Below are 16,263 nucleotides of genomic sequence, written 5' to 3'. Positions count from 1 at the left end.
TTCAAATTAACTATCTCGGATTTTGAACCCTTGATCTAGACCCCTCTGCTTTAATGACATCATTCAACGAACCTTTGTATGGTTGTTATCATAGAAAGTACAGAACTCTGCAGCAAGCACTGACCTCAGAGTGATAGTCAGCAAGGACCCATGGAAACACAGGATACTGCATGTAATCGTTGTAGCTGCGGCCAGCCAGTGTGTTCAGGTACATGAGGTAATCAAAGTTGCTGATCTCCCTCTTCTGCCAGGGAAAGGAAAAAAGCATTAAAATCTCCTAACTCCGCCTCCAAAAACCATGATTCAAAGGCACCCTCAGAGGCCTGTGGTTCCCAGGTCCACCAGGACAAGAATTATAAATAATGTGGTCAATCATGCATTGCCATTCAGATCGGCACAATATCTCTTACACAACAATCCATTCAACAGAATCTGTCTTCATTTTGGCTTTTCTTCAGACAGGTCATTTGCATTTGTCTATAATAATGCAGTGCTTTTTTGCTGTATTTGCATAACAGAGCACTTTTCCCCAATTTAAAAGTGAGCCAAATGCATGCAATCTGTGTATCAGAAAATCCTGGACAACTGCCTATACAGAATAGGCTGCACAAAATGCTGCATATAAACAAGAAGGTATAGATTTCTTCAATGTGTCTTGGGTCATCAAGATCAGGGGTATAGGAAAGTAAGTGCATCTCTCAGCTCATCAAAACATCTGAGAAAATGAGGTGCATTGGTTCAGAGGTACAGATGATCTGTGAACAGTCATTCAACTAGGTGCTTCTCTTCGGCCTCAGTTAAAAAATGCATATAAAATCACACCTATTCTGCCAAAAGTAGCACCATATGCTTCACAGCAGGAGAAGCAAAACCCCTGCAATAACCAGATGTAAATACTCTGCTCCTCTTGCCAATAACCTCACCTCCAGCAGCAAGAGGACAGGCCTTTAAATGCACATGTACACACACATACCCACCCATCCACCTGTGTGTGGACACACAAACAGGTGCTGAAATTCTTAGCTTAATGGTGTACAACCAAGATTTAGCTTACCTGCCACTTCTGGAGCATTGTCTTTTCCCCTCCTGAGTGCTTCCTGTGTGGAATAAACATTTGATTGAAATAACCTGCTTAAGGACAATAAGAAAAAGCCAACAGATGAACATCTGTGCTCCCTGTGCCCCTTGCTCTCGTCTCACAGAAACTAGAGAACACCAACACTAGAAGAATGTTCAAGTTTCATAACTGACTAAATGATTCCAATCTCAGTGTCATTGGTTAGGCTAGTGCTGCACAATACAAATTTTATTACAGTTTTCATTGGGAGGGAAGGCTCTGCCTGAAGAACAGAGATGGCCTATCTCCAGGAGGCGGATGAAGTTATCACTGTCGGTCACTCAGCCTATGACATGCTGACCTTTCCCTATCCTACGTGCCAGTCTGCTCCTGAGTGCAGTACTGCTTAAAGTATGAGATTTAATAACGAACAAAGAAGGAAATAGGGTGATGGTGCTAAGGATAGATTCCGTTCACCTTAAGATATTGCTGCAAACTGTGGTGCTGATGCCACATGGTAGGCTGCAAGAGTTCAGAAGCTGCCTCACCGGTAGAGAAGATGCAGAGGCAGATGGACAGCTGGGATCAGCAATCTCCTCGGCTATTCCAAGCTAAGCCACGTTGCTAATCAGTCTGTGCTCCTGGTCTCCTCCCATTGTAGAGATAGAGTGGTAGTGACAGGTACCATTAAGGCTGTCTGTTTCTATTCTGTAACCTTATTCTCAAGGGTTCTAAAAATACTGGCATTCTAAAAATATTGTCTTGAAAACAGAAGTGTCTCGGTCTCCGTATCAAAGATATAATTTTTGCATGAAGCTCTTTGAAACTAAAGTAGTCTTTATAAAGTGGATTGCCATTTTTGCAATTTAAGTAATAAATTTTTTTTTCACTTTCTTTGTTCTCAAAATGTAACTTTTTACTGAAACTTTAAATAAAAACCAAATCAAGTGAAAGCAGATTCTAAATGGGGGAATTCACTTGAAAATGTGAAAGGGCCAATGGCTCTGAGCAAACAAAAGTTACATTTCAATTACACTGAACTAGAAAGTGCCAGTATCTGAAGACCATAAACATGCTCTTGTCAACTCCTAGAGACCAGATTGGTCAAGTGACAGCTTCTGGAGTAAAGAAATATTTGATCTGTCAAAGTAAACAGGGTTACTGACATGACACATATAAGTGGTGGGAGGAGATTCTTTTTCCTTTGATTGTACAACCTGAAACTAATATTAAGGTGCCAGCTCGGAGACAAGGCCACTAACTTCCTGGAGAATAAGGAAAGCAGTTTAGCGTTAGATTATAAAACTGCTACAGGAATGACTAACTGCTATTTTGCACTCTTGTGCTCTGTGTTGGATCACACTGGAAATCAACAAAGCTAGGCTTAGAGCAGCCTCGAAGATCTAAATAAAACATCAGAATGGTCCATGATTGTATAAATACAATTTTATTGAATTTGTAGTATTAAATTCTTGTAAAGTACCTCTCATGATTATGAATCATTATTTTAATGCCTGTTTACTCCTGGACCAGCTAATATCATACATAAAGGGAAAACACTACAGTGTACTCAACACAGGATTTTTTTCCTTGCTTAGGCACTCTCTTCAGAGAAAAGTTTGTATCTGAGGGAGGGATTTTGCATAACCGAGGTAACAACCTGTTCCATGAACAAACATGAAACCCAGGATCAATTCTAGCACATGATCTACAACTCTTAAGCTGTGTATAGTTCTCCTGCTAAGCATATGGAATGTAACAATGATAAGCCATGCTCACAGAAACAAGGCAACACAAACAGGTATAGCTCATACCTGATAAGGAAAAATAGGATCTTTGTCCAAAAAAAAAAAAAAAAAGAATATATTACATGGTGGTCTAATTTACCCAGTGTAAATAAGAAGAAAGTCCACTGACTAGAGGAGAGGTATGGTGCTTTGCACCCCCAGTTTGAGCCACATGTGCCTCAAGAATGTGGGAATTCTAAAGGAGAAAACAGATTTATAATAGGTTTATTTTGGATTTATGGCTGAGTTAGAAAGGAGGGGATTATTTAGTGTACAAACTTGTTCAGTCCATCAGTTCTCTAACATTTTAAGTGGGAGCATTATAAAATACTATATGCAGGATCAAACTGGCCAGTCTGTATGTTACGCAAATGTATATAACATATAACTTGTAGGTGCTATGACCCTCTAGTGGAACTCTTGCTCTGCTTGTCACAAGACCTGAACAGGACTAATAAGGACACTACAAGGGTCAAAACAGTCCTCTCTGAAGACTTTGGAAGCCACTATATCAAAGAGGTTGATGAGTTCACCATATCACAAAAATACACAAGGCTAAATGTAGTCATTCCCCTGTAAGAGCCATCCTTCTGCATCTCATGGGACCAGGCAGGATGCCAAGTTCCCAGAGGTCTGGAATTCTGTGTTCTCCCTTGTTGGCTTGCAGGGGCTCAAAGCGTGAATCACATTACAGGCAGCTCAAGCCTATTCCTCCCTTCTCCTTGGTAATCAATCAGCATTCCTCCAGCCAACACCTCTCTAGCCAGCACAGCAAAAGCTCAAAGTAGATCAACTACAGCTATCCAACCGCACTAAGTGCATCTTAAAAATAAATAAATAATCAAAGGCTAGTCTGAAAAAGGAACAGAAGTGCTTTATAAATGTAAATAACTAAATATCAGGTTATGTAAAGTCAAGAAGCACCTATGTATCTATCTGTATCTAAATCTATAAAGCATTTGTAGGGCACTGGCCACGGCAGAATCTGAGCATGATGTGTACTAATGATGATCCACCTTTGGCTACACGATACATGAGTGATTTATTAATCCCTCTTCCATGAACATCAGACTATGACCTCACTCTTGTGATAGCCAGTGCTCTCCATTTACTAGAGACAGGTGGACCTCAACCCATTTGGAGATTCATTGCAGATGAGATAATCTCAAAGGATAAGATTTTACCCTCACTGAAGTTAATACTAAAATTCCAATAAACTTAATGGGTTCTTGGACTTCACAAAGCTGCTTTCATTTTCTTTTTATGTTCCATATCCAGACTTAAGCCTGCAAAACAGTGCCAAGGCTCTCCCCTAAAGATGCTTTTCTTTAAGATTCTTTGCAATTACCAAAAATACTGTAAGGAAAATTCCCTTCCTAGTAAGCCACAACCTAGGTCCAAGTCTGACTATTAAAAGAAGAAAGAAGACATCAAAAGGAATGTCAGCTTTCCCTGTGAAACAACCAAGTCTCAAACTCAGAAAAGTGTTAGGCTTGGTTACTTTAGAGTTAAGGTACAGCATCCTCCTGTTTGATTGTAGCAGTCCATCTTCTGGGTATTCTTACTACGTGCTCAAAGAATAGATATATTGTACAGAAGATATAAATAAGTACAACATTAAAGTAGGGCTCCTCGAAGTAGGATGTCTTAAAAGGGCTAGGGAAGGAGAAAGGAAGCTCCCTCATTTACGGAGCACTGTTAGCACCACGTGTATTCAGAGGCTTAAATCAGTCAAAGAGACATTTCCACTGCACTTAGGCACACTTCAGGCTGTGAAGGAAAAATCAAGTAAATTCAATTAATTTGTTGAGTTGAACAGAATGCAGTCTCCACCCCTGGAATTAGGCAAGCACATCAACATTATCAGCTTCTTTAAGCCAGTAATATCTCAGACCCTTTATCAGCGGGAGAGGGACCTCAATGTTGCATCTCCTGTTAGCAACACCTACCACAAAACACACAGCTATATCTCTTCCATAGTTCTTTTTTTTCCAGATTCTATTTTGGAATAATTGCAACCAGGTACTTAAAGTTTGAGCATGATAATCCTAGTCATAGAGACAAATTGCAGTAAATTCACATACTACAAAGGGAAATTGTTGTACACGTTGCACTTTCGAATGGCCACAGATAGGTGAGTATAAAATGCCGACCATATCCCCTCTCCTGTATCACTGAATGAGGCTTCCCTCCTGTGTCCGTATCTATCTCATCCGGCATGTGCTAAGGATGATATCACAAATGTTGTGAGTTTTAACACACACGTACAAGTATCTCACACTGTGTTACAGCCAAGTAAAAATAGCCAAATGACTAAAATGGACAGTTAAGACAATGTTAGAAGCTGACAAGTGGAGTCTAATGAGGTCCAGATGCTTTTTCTTTCTGCATAATTTGAAATTAATATTTCCAGGCACTGCATGCCGTTCAGTTCTTTTCCCTCCAGCTTGAACTTGCATGCTGGAACCAAGCATTATGCTAATGATCTCCAAGGACCTAGCCCTGCTGTTGCTTAGGAACAAAGTTTCACAGGCTGTGGAAGGAGAAGTGAATAGAAAGACCCTGATGATAGAGAAGTACTTTTTGCCGCTTCTCCAGCCCCAGTCCTCCTGCCTCCCCACACTCACATACATAAGTTTCTTGAAGGACTGTCATCTTTCATCAAGGAAGCACAATTCAGAATTTGCAGGATTGTGAAGAGGAAATTTTCCTGTGCTTGCTGATCATGGGTTTATTCAGAGATTGAAACGCTAATTCATTACTCGAAGAGTAGACAGAGGACACCTACAGAGACCACGAAGGCTCATCCCACACCACTGAAAAAAACTAAGCAGCTTGTGACATCTAAACCTCACCTTTTAAGTCTACGTAGCTGCTAGACGGTAAGATCTTATGCAGGGGGGTGGTCTGGCACAATCGTTAAGGTGAAACAATATTTTTGTTTATTCTTGGTGGGTCTTGTTTTAATAAGTGACCTTGCACTGTGTGATAGTGCAGCAGCTCTGAAGTGATCTAGAAAAGTATAAAAAAAGGAAAGAACTTAGCTCTATTTATTTGTGGCAGGATTTAGTTTAAACTTTCCTGTTGGCATTACGACTGCATGTCAGATACTCAGTGAATAGGTCGTATCCAACAACAAAGAAATGGTAACAGGCTTGTGAGCAAGAAAATAAAAACCTACCCTGGCTGGAACTGTTTGGCTTCATGCAAAATTTCACTGTACAAATGCTGGTTTTAAATTTTATGTGAATGTATTTCCATAGACCTATCCATGGGTGAATTAGAGCATGTCACCTCACTGTCTTGTTGCCCCTAGAGAGGTGCAGGGCTTGTGTGGCTCTGCTGGGCTTGGTAAGCCTGCTCTGTACCACAGATTTCCAGGAGGAAAGACAGAAGAAGCATTTCTCACAGAGTAGTTCAAGATGGGATCGAGATGGTTCTGTGCAGCTTTGGGTGCAGTAAAGTAGGAAGCAGCAAACTATGGGAGGAAAAGAATAGGCAGAATCACGGACAAGGAGGCCCTGAAACATCTAGACAGTGTCACAGACAGAAGGTCTGTTTTGCTCCTGCCAGCCCTGTGCTGAGAAAGGAAGAAAGCTTCAACTATAGGAGACTGCATCATCTGGGTCCAAAATCTGTGTTCTTCTAGGATCGGATCTCCTTCTTAAGATGGGTTTAAGCTGCAATGGGCCATGACTGGGCCCTGTGCAAGTGCTTAGTGCAGAAAAGGAGTAATCTCCAAATGCCTCCCTGCCTCAGAGCAACACTGACAGTCCTCATCCTGATGCTCAAGGTCTGTACCCTTCCTGCAGCTTCCAGCAACACAGAGCGTGACACGTGATGCCCCTGACACACATTTTCTATTTGTTTCTCTATCAGGTCAGCCTCTAAGCTCTGGGGCTGTGAAAAACTCCTCAAGCTCTGCGGTTAATCCCGGGCTTTCAAAAACCCAATCCAGAACAAAGATTTTACCAGTTGTGAATAAAAAGGGAAGGAGTTTCTAATCAAGAGCCTCCTCAGCAAGACCTTATACACATAGAAATGCAGCACTCCCCCTCCTGGGCAAAGGCTTGCAAGCAACTCAGAGGCTGGTGAACCTGGAGGTGGGGTGAGGGTTAAGAGAAAACGAGTGAAAAGAGTTCCTTCTTGTGATCGTCATTTCTTAGATAGCAGTGCAACACATGCACCTCTCCCTCCCTTCCTCCAGGAGATCCACTGTAAGCATGACATCGAACAGGAATAATTGACATTTATAGCAAGGAAAGCTCCTGCAATTCCTGAATTTTTAATATCAGTGGCTACAGAACTGGAACCCTCTTATGCAGAGCTAAAGAAAATGAGACGTGGCTAAATAGGCTGCATTATCTCCAGCTACAGCTCTGTGAAACACTGGTAACTAGTGTACAAGAATGAAGAGACAGCAGACCTATTCAGCCCCTTCAAGTTGTGTAGCGTGCTGCAGTGCTTCTGCAGGCCTCTATTGCTAATCCTTATCTTTGGGATTGCAAATCGCTTCTTTTGTAAAGTTCAAACGTGGCTTCAATTTTTAACCCAAAGGCAATAACACTTGGCAAGCACGATCACTCCCCTAAGGACTCCTGTTTTCCTGATCAGTGCACCTTAGAGGTCCACGGTTGCATTTTAAAAAGAGAGGTGGTTAAACATCTTCGAAGTCTGACCATTATCCAGTGACCTGTATTCAGGACAGGTACACTGAGCTGTTTGTTTGGGCTTCTTAAAAGCCTAGAAGGTTCAAACTCTGCAACAAGTCGGCGAGGGTTATTGGCGGGGCAGTTGCCCAACCGCAAAGGCTGAGCTGTGCTGCGATTCCGGCCAACGCTCCCGCACTCAACCCCGAAGCCCCGGCTCCCTCTAGCGCTGCCGGGCCCGCACAGCACGGAGGGAGCCCGCAGCGGGCAGGATGATTTTTGTGGCTGGTTGGCATTGTTAAAAAAGGGATCACTGTTTCCCCCTTGGATTGTAAATGAAAAGTTATATATATATATATATAAAAAAATACTAGGAACTGAACAAAATGTTTTCTTTCTGAGAGTTTTAAAGATGTTGTAAAAAGCATTTTAGAAGAAACTATTGCTTTGAATTTAGAAAAAAAAATAATAATTGTATTTTTCCTCGAGGCTCCCTTTTATATTGTAAAAGATGTACCTGGCTGAAGAGCTTCACTGATCAAAATGCGCTGAATGTTTTGGTCAGCTCGTTCAATGCAAAATTCAATCAAAGAGAAAGTTGGACCCAAAAGTCGCCACGTTCACATCAATTGCAGGATGCAGAAAGTCTCTTTCTGTCCTGCCAAAGCATAAAGGAAGCTGCCCTGCAGATCTTTTTTGTGAAGCATGGTACTCACACCCTGTGCACCAGTAAGGGACTCAGGGTGTCCCGTACCAGCAGTAAGGCTCAGGCATTTCCCATGCAGCCGAACTTTATCTTCACAGAATTGCCAACAAGAATATGGCACCAAATCCTTAAAATTAGTAAACTGTGATTAAGAAAAAAAAAATGTTGTTTCTATCTCCAGAACTTCCTGCCCACTCCTGGGCAAATTATTTAAGCTAACAAAGCTGGGAAAAGTGCTTAATTTTCCGCTGTAGAATACTTTGCTTCGGTTACCCGTCTACAATATGGAAAGAAGAGCATTGATACTGCCCCTGGGTTAACCTGTAAGGTTAAATACAGCAAAGGGTGAGAAGCCTTCAGTTATAATGGTGATATGGCTTTGTAAGTACTGGTGAGACAGAAATGAGGGAGTGACAGACAGATTTAAGTGTGTTTTATTATTTTCATATAAAATAACAAAGCTTTTACTTTGGAATATACCCTCAGGGCAAGACTGACACCACTGTGCTGCTTCCAGGTTTTTCTGAAGCATCTGCCTCATTACAGAACTCCTGTGAAGTGGGTGGTAACCAGCAGAGTTTCCCCTTGCTTTTGCATTATTTTTGGCTGTGACATATAATTGAAAAGGAGCTGAAATGCCTTAGTTGTAGCCTGAGCTTCCCCTTCATGTATTTGCACATGATTAATGAGTAGCCAAAAAGCCTGAAGGGTTTGTAATGAAGCCTTTCTAATAGGGAAATGTATCGTAGACAAATCCATATTTTGTCCTAAACAATCATTCATCAAAACTACGATTTGACTCTTCACAATTAAATGCCAAAGCACCCGGACCATCCTGAGATTAGCCAGCTGTAACCCGTGCTCCTCTCTGCACTCTGGCTGAGAGGAACATTGTCATCCATTTCCAGGGAATCAGCCTGTTTCCTTTGTCACTAGCCATAGTTAGCAGCTCTGTCTGATGACCTTCGATTAGAGAGAGAGTTCACCAAACTGAGATTACAGTGGACTGCTGCTGCTCGTGCAGATTTTGATACAACGCAGCACATAAAGAATGCTGAACACTAGTATGAGATAAAGGTCTGGCCAGAACCCCTATATGCATTTTTTTGAGGGCAGTGATTGTCCCACTCCAGTGGGAGTCAATCTGTCCTAGAGCATGGATAGAAAGACAAGATTAGAGTATCAAGAATCTGTCCTTGAAAGCACAGGAAATGCTTAGCAAGGCCCAGGTTAACATATCATTAAGCAACACTGACACGGATGCCCTGTTGCAATCTGCCTCTGCAGGCAATGTATGAACTGCAAGCAGTCCTAGCAAACCTGGGAGCCCACTGTGTTCCTGAGGTTCTGGTTAAAACAAGACTTCTAACACTTTGCTTTAAATATTTAATCTTTCAATTGCATCCGGAGTCCAAATCTCAGGTCCATTACGCAGGATGGTTTACCAGTCTGTCAACAGATGCCAAGCCTGTAAGGGCAACCTGTTGGTCTGGTACAATAAGTAAAATTTTGGATAGCTTCCTTTAGTGCAGTCCCCTAAGGACTGGGTTGGAACCCACAATATGTTTTGGTCAGGTCCTCAAACAGCTGATTGATAATAACACATTTCATTCAGTTTCATTACATGCTGAACTCACATCATTTTATAGGGATGAAAGACAGCAAATTTCTCCCACTTGTAATTTCACCCTGTAATGCAATATAGGTGTTACAATGCAATAAAATAATATTGTAAATTATTAGAATTTCACCTACTCAAAACACCTTCAGAAAGAAATTTCAGAGTTGCAACTTCAAGGTTGAAAAGCCCTGACCTTAAAAAAAAAGTCTTCTGAAGAGTCTGGTGGTCACATACTAATTTATAACTATGTGATTGTTTTATTTTTATTTAGAGAGTAACACACACTGCTCTCAGAGGCTTTACCGGAGCTCCCACACTTTACCTGCAGAGGCTGTCTCTCAGTAGAGAGATGGGCAAGGGGAAAGGAAAAGGTCAAAAAGGGAAGAAGATCACCTTGAAAATTGCCAAAAATTCCATCCGGATATCTTTTGATGGAGGGCGTCGTCTTGACTTAAGCCATATGGGTATCACTACCTTCCCCAAGTGCATATTGAAACTGGCTGATGTGGATGAACTTGATTTGAGCAGAAACATGTTAAAAAAGATTCCAAGCAGCATCCAGAAGTTCCAGAAACTGCGTTGGCTGGACCTACATAGCAATCAGCTTGAGGAGCTGCCCAAGGCAATAGGTACACTTAAGAACCTTTTCTACCTGAATATATGCAACAATAAGCTGACCACTAAAAAACTGCCAGAAGAGTTGAACCTTCTCAAGAACCTGTGTATTCTCAACCTTGGCTTGAACTGTCTTGACAGTATTCCCACCAGTCTTGGGGCCCTCAAGGAACTGAAGGAGCTAAGTCTCTTTGACAATGCCTTGACCACCATCCCAAACAATGTGAAAAATCTCCCCAATCTCAAGAAACTTAATGCAAAAAGAAACCCTTTCCCAGATTCAACAAAGCAAGAAGAGCATGCTGACTCCATTAAATGTATAGAAAATCTGTATTTAGTACAAGAGAAAGACCTGTGCTCTTCCTGCCTGAAAATGTGTCAGGATGAGAGGGACAAGCCGAACAAGTTAAAGAACGTGACACCTAGGCCCTCAAAGAAACCAAGTTTCCCTTTACTCCTTACACCCAATTCCTCTGCAAAGCATAACCAAGAAGAATGGAGATTAAAAGACAAACATCCCTGAAATATACCAAGGCACTCCACAGACCATGTCCCATGAAGCCCACTTCAAGCTGATAAAAAGCTGACCTCCTTCCTAATTTCTTTTCCTGCAGTTCTCTTTATTTAAAGATCTACTCTGTTTTAGAAGCAGCAGATGTCTGTGGTTTGTAAAATGAATTCCGAAATGACAAAAATGGATGTATATTTGGGAAAGGGTGCACCTGGAAAAATCATAGAATCATAGAATGGCCTAGGTTGGAAGGGACCTTAGAGATCATTTAATCCAACCTCCCTGTCATGGGCAGGGATGCCACCTCTAGGCTAGACCAGGCAACACGTGGGGACGGGGCGGGAATGAAGGACTATTTCCATCTGGGCCTATTCCTACATGTTCTCCATGTTTGGGTTTGTTTGTTTGGGGTTTTTTGGTGTGTATTTTTTTTTTTGTCTTTGTTGTGTACACTTATCCAGTGAAGGAATCGTCAAAAAGAGAGGATTTTTTAGTAACTTCGCTCTCACCACTGAGCTCCGAACATCAGTTCTGTTCATTTTTGTAGGGTGAGACACAGTTACACCAGTGTCAGTAAATATCATCTGCAGGAAAAGGAACAGACCTAGGAACCCTCTGCTGCTGTTATCTGCCACCCACCCATCATAGAATTTCAGATAGGCGCTGTCAGTGTAGGAACTATGAGCCTGTGTGAATTCAGCAGACGCAGCAGACACAAATGTTATGCTCAGGAGTAACGAATCAGTGCAAACACAATGCCTAGAGCTAAACAATCAGTGATTCTGTTTGCCATCAAGGGGCCAGACTCTGCATAAGCAAGTTCTCTACAATTTTCGGTGCTTTACCTGGGTGCTGTAATCTCTAACTTGCACAATACAATTAGCACCACTACCTATACTCATTGCGTTCTGAGTCCGGGAGGTACATTAGGGAGAAGGGGTAGGACAAAGATTGCTTTTTATAAGGGTCCGTCGCATATCACTTAAGCAGTGACCAAGAGAAGAGTCATCCTTTTCCACAATCCAAGAATCAGCTGGTGAATTGATGAAATCAGGTCTTGTGTCCCCACAGTACTTTTAGCTTTCTGTTCACATGTGCACACGCATGTTTGCACCTGAGCACACGTATTCACTTGCTCAAATCACATCCCTAGGGCAGAGAGTGCTGACAGCCTGCAGATAGCAATATACAGGTACAAGCCATGAGCAGATTATAAAAGCAGTGAAGCACGACATGAGAAGAGGTGGCTGGCTGTGGCTGTAGTAACATATGGTGATAGCAAACATTTAAGTACATTTAAATGAAGAATAAAGTGCCAGAGGCAGGGTAATCAGTTGTCCAGTAGCAGCCTATAATCATGTTTTTAAACAGCTACAGTTGAGCCTTGGAATCAGAAATCCCATGCATTACGCCTAGTCCATAGTCATAATACATGTGATTACAGTAAAAACTGATATGGGGTTTCCCAGAAATGCTACTGCCTCAACTTCATATGATACATTAAACTAGCATTTCTTTTCTTCTATGCTTCAGCTATGCAATTATTAATAGTGGTCAGGCAAAGAGCCTAAGCTGGCCTGCTTCCTTGTCTCAGGTAGGGCAGGAAAAGCTGGAACACTATAGATGATGATCATTGCCCCCTAGGTGGGGAAGGAGCCTCTTGTGCTTCTCTTGAATTTTTCTAACTCAGAAGTGGTTCCAGAATTCAAATGAGAGAAGAATAAACTCAGCAAGTCTTCAGTCCTTCAGTTCCCAGACTGGAGCTTGCTAAAAGGAAGCATGCTCACCAGGGTAATTTTATCTAACTTTCCACTGAAGTGTAAGTTTTCTGGGATCACTACTTATGCACATGTCCCAGCCAAAGCCATGCCAAAGGCCCCTTACACTCTCAGAGTGAATAAGATACCCAGCATCCTCTCAGCCAATGGAGTGAAACTGAAGGCAGAGCCTTATGGAATTCAGGACAGGCTACTTTAGACCTACAGGTACAGTGTGCTTCAATCTCTGAGACCAAACAGGAGGGAAGTGTTTCTCACAATAATCACAAGCCCAGCTAAATCCCAAAGTTCCTGCAGCTATAGTGCATCTCAAGACATTCCCACCCAGCAAGCACAGAGAAAGGAAACCCTGGGGTGAATTGTTACTCCACACAGAACACACACCATCCTCCATAGTCAACCATCACCTCTGGCATAGGTTAGGCCCTAGCTAGAGCTGGTTGCATACTGCACTGGTACATTTTGCAACCTAATGGCTGGTACTTAGGGGTGAAAATGTTTAGTCAAGGGAGAGGTAGTGATCTACAACATGTAAAGTGAAAATTAACAATAACTGCCACAGGCCACAACAACTCGTAAGGGCAATCTGCTCTCAGGTCTCAATAATATTCCAGCCTCTGGGAGATCATTTCAGAGGATACTGCTTAGGCAGTTAGGATTGTGTTCCTCAGATATCCAAATTGAGAAGAGTTACAGGTATGCAAGTCAACAAGGTCAATGTGAAATATGCTCTCAGTCACCTCCCACTAGGAGAGATTTTTTTTTCCTGCAGTGATAAATCTGAGGGACAACAAGCTGGAATGTCCACTGCAGAGTTACCATAACGTACCAAAACATCCATGTGCATATCTATCACTATCTTAACCATGTAATAAAGAGGCCAGTATGCAGAAGCATTATGTATTAGCTCTCATTAACTGTCTCTTTCTCATACCAATCATATGTAGTACAGTTTACCAATAAAGTAATATTAAGGAAGTAATAACTATTAATCAACTATGCATAGTTGTCTAGTCAACACATTCTTCGTGTCTTTATACTGTAGATGCTGTACACTAGAATGCTTTTCAGAGTTCTGGGGATACCTTAGCATCTTTAAAATACAGGGCACAAACAAGTACGTTTCCGGATACTTTTTTTAAGGTGCAACTCATTCACACATTTGCACTTATTTACAGCTTTCTAGTGTTTCCTATGCTTTACCTTATATTCAGAGACTCTTCTGTTATCCCCTTTGACTTCAAAGCAGGTTGTAAAGAGCAAAATCTGTAGAAGATATGAAAGGTCACATCCTAATTATTTAAAGTTGTCTGTATACATTATGTATGTATATAATCTATATCATGTCCTGACAGAAACTTTCTTCATAAAGGACACCATGGCATTTCACTAAGACTCTAACCTAGGAAGAAGCTGCAAGACAACACAGTAAAAGCATACATTTAATATTAAGGAGTTGCCTAAGGGCTGGATAAAAACAGTTTCTTTCCCAAACAGAAGCTTGAATTGATATATATAGAACTATGGACTTATAATCAAGTGGTTTAAGTTGCTATTAATTAAAGGCAGAGAATGAGAACCCACTCAGACATTTATCTAGCAAAAACGGCAGAAAGGAATACTAACCCACATTTCAGCCGTTCCTATTTAATTTCATTGGAGGTTTATAATGTCAGATGTACTAAACTCTTAAAAATATAAGTTTTGTGACCTTCACCTGAGAGGAAATAGAGGCAGCTAAGGATCAAAACCTTATCTTGAAATGTCTCCGCAAGATTTCCCCGAGAGATATTTGTCAGAGCTGAGAGACAGCAAAATTAAGGACTAAACAAAGCAGCTGACTCTGGGGCAGAACCTGGTGATTCTAAGTAGCCACACTACGTAGTCAGTTTAAAAAGGAAGAACAGATAAATCAGCACTGACTTTTTAAGCAATGCTCCCTTAGAAACTGGTCAGAGTTTCAGAAGCAGAAGGAACTGCTATGATTGTTCAGAAATTAACAGTACCAATCCTCAGTCCAGGCTGCAGGATTTACCACAGGAAGTACTACACATCAAACTGTTTTTCCTGCATAAAGAACAGTGAAAGTAAACCTGATATAATAGCCAGAAATGGTATAGGAAAAAAATAAATGCAAACCCATGAATGATTCATAGCCCTACATTCCAATCCCATCAAACAAGACAAGCGCATAAGGAGAAATATTTTTTAAACAAAAATTCCATTTTTAAAAGTTAATACCAAAAGTAGAGAGACAAAAACATGACATTTCATATGTTGGAAGAAAGCAGGAAGAAATGTTCTTTCATCCAGCACTGTGAATTGAGAAGGAAGCTGCTCCCATCTCTGCAAGAGAAAGCAGCACAGCTACGATTGCAATTTCCTCAGATGCAGGGACATACACACCCGTGGGTGCTAGAAGAGTCCTACACGTGCATTAGCTCACTTGATAAATCAATGGCTGTGTAACGCTTCAAAGAAATCACAGGTGAACAACAGGAAAATTTCATAGCTTTGCTTAAGTATCATCACTTAAAGACCAAGGAGCTGCAATTGAAGAAAAAGCCCCTGGGCCAGTACAAGACAGAAGGAAGAGGGGCAATAGACCAGGAGTGCCACCTGGGTGTTCACATGTTATTATGAAGTAGTGATTACCTCTTAAATATCTTATTTCGGTCGCTGTCATGGAAGACAAGAAATCTGGAGTAACCATTTTTGAAGAATATTTCCAAGGCGATCTCCTGGAAAGGTAAATCATTTACAGCATGAAAAGCTGCAGAGCAAACCCTATTGCTGCAAAGAGTCCATCATCACCTGTCTAATTCTTCAAGGCTTAAAAAAACCAGATCTTGACTTCGTATCAAGTACAAAGAAGTGTAGCAAAATATGCCTAATATTTCTGATTTTTCCAGCTGTAGGAATTGTACTACTGGGCTGACTAGGAGTTCAAATGCTTCTCAAGTGAAACCAAACTCCAGATATCGGTTCCATCACCAGCCTTCTCCTGCTGCTTCTGAAACGTTTTTATCTTGAAATCTCAGTGTGATTAACAAGACACTACCAGCATTAACTTCTAATGAGGTGAGAAACTTAACACGAAAAGGGGATGCTAAATAAAAGTTTCTTTTAGCAATGTCTCCACACATTGTTATTTTGGGCATTTGCATATAATCCTTTTATTTACTCAGTGAATGGTCCTTTTTCTTCCCCAAAGTCAATCAAGTAAAACTATAAATAAAGTCTGTGGTCTGGGAACCCAGATATGAGCTTCAATCCAAATGTGGCAGGTGCAATACAAACCTAGAAAAACACCACAATGGCAACTGCCCCATACATGGTTCACAAATGAAGTAAAAGCAGAAAGGTAATATGGGAGCAGCTACAACAGTAAACAGCTGTCAGCATTTGCTCTGAAGCTCAGCTTTCCCAATGCTGTCTGCTCAAGAATTGAGCCATTACAGAACTGGGCTGTGTGGTATTGCAGTGTTTTTCTCTGAGCTGGGCCACATGCATGAACAGGAGATCAGCTCTCTGAGGCA

At 41.4% G+C, this 16,263-nt stretch overlaps 2 protein-coding genes across 2 annotated transcripts in view; one reads left to right on the top strand and one right to left on the bottom strand.

Moving 5' to 3' along the window:
- The window catches only part of WDFY4 (WDFY family member 4), a 136,639-nt gene that overhangs the window by 30,015 nt on the left and 90,361 nt on the right, over nucleotides 1-16,263 (bottom strand). Inside the window, 4 exon segments of the mRNA XM_009871628.1 lie at nucleotides 125-244; nucleotides 1,055-1,097; nucleotides 13,928-13,990; nucleotides 15,380-15,465. Of these exon segments, the coding sequence (XP_009869930.1) occupies nucleotides 125-244; nucleotides 1,055-1,097; nucleotides 13,928-13,990; nucleotides 15,380-15,465 (312 nt within the window).
- Nucleotides 10,170-10,958, top strand: LRRC18 (leucine rich repeat containing 18). The gene has a single exon (XM_009871627.1). The coding sequence runs from the start codon at nucleotides 10,170-10,172 to the stop codon at nucleotides 10,956-10,958; it is 789 nt and encodes a 262-aa protein (XP_009869929.1).

This window comes from Apaloderma vittatum, unplaced genomic scaffold (assembly GCF_000703405.1).
Source record: "Apaloderma vittatum isolate BGI_N311 unplaced genomic scaffold, ASM70340v1 scaffold1806, whole genome shotgun sequence".
Lineage (NCBI taxonomy): Eukaryota > Metazoa > Chordata > Aves > Trogoniformes > Trogonidae > Apaloderma > Apaloderma vittatum.
Note: the sequence above shows the minus strand (reverse complement) of the source record. Positions and strands in the feature narration are given on the sequence as shown.

Bases quoted from the DNA above. Each gene is read 5' to 3' on its own strand.
- LRRC18 (XM_009871627.1), top strand. From the start codon at position 10,170: ATGGGCAAGGGGAAAGGAAAAGGTCAAAAAGGGAAGAAGATCACCTTG.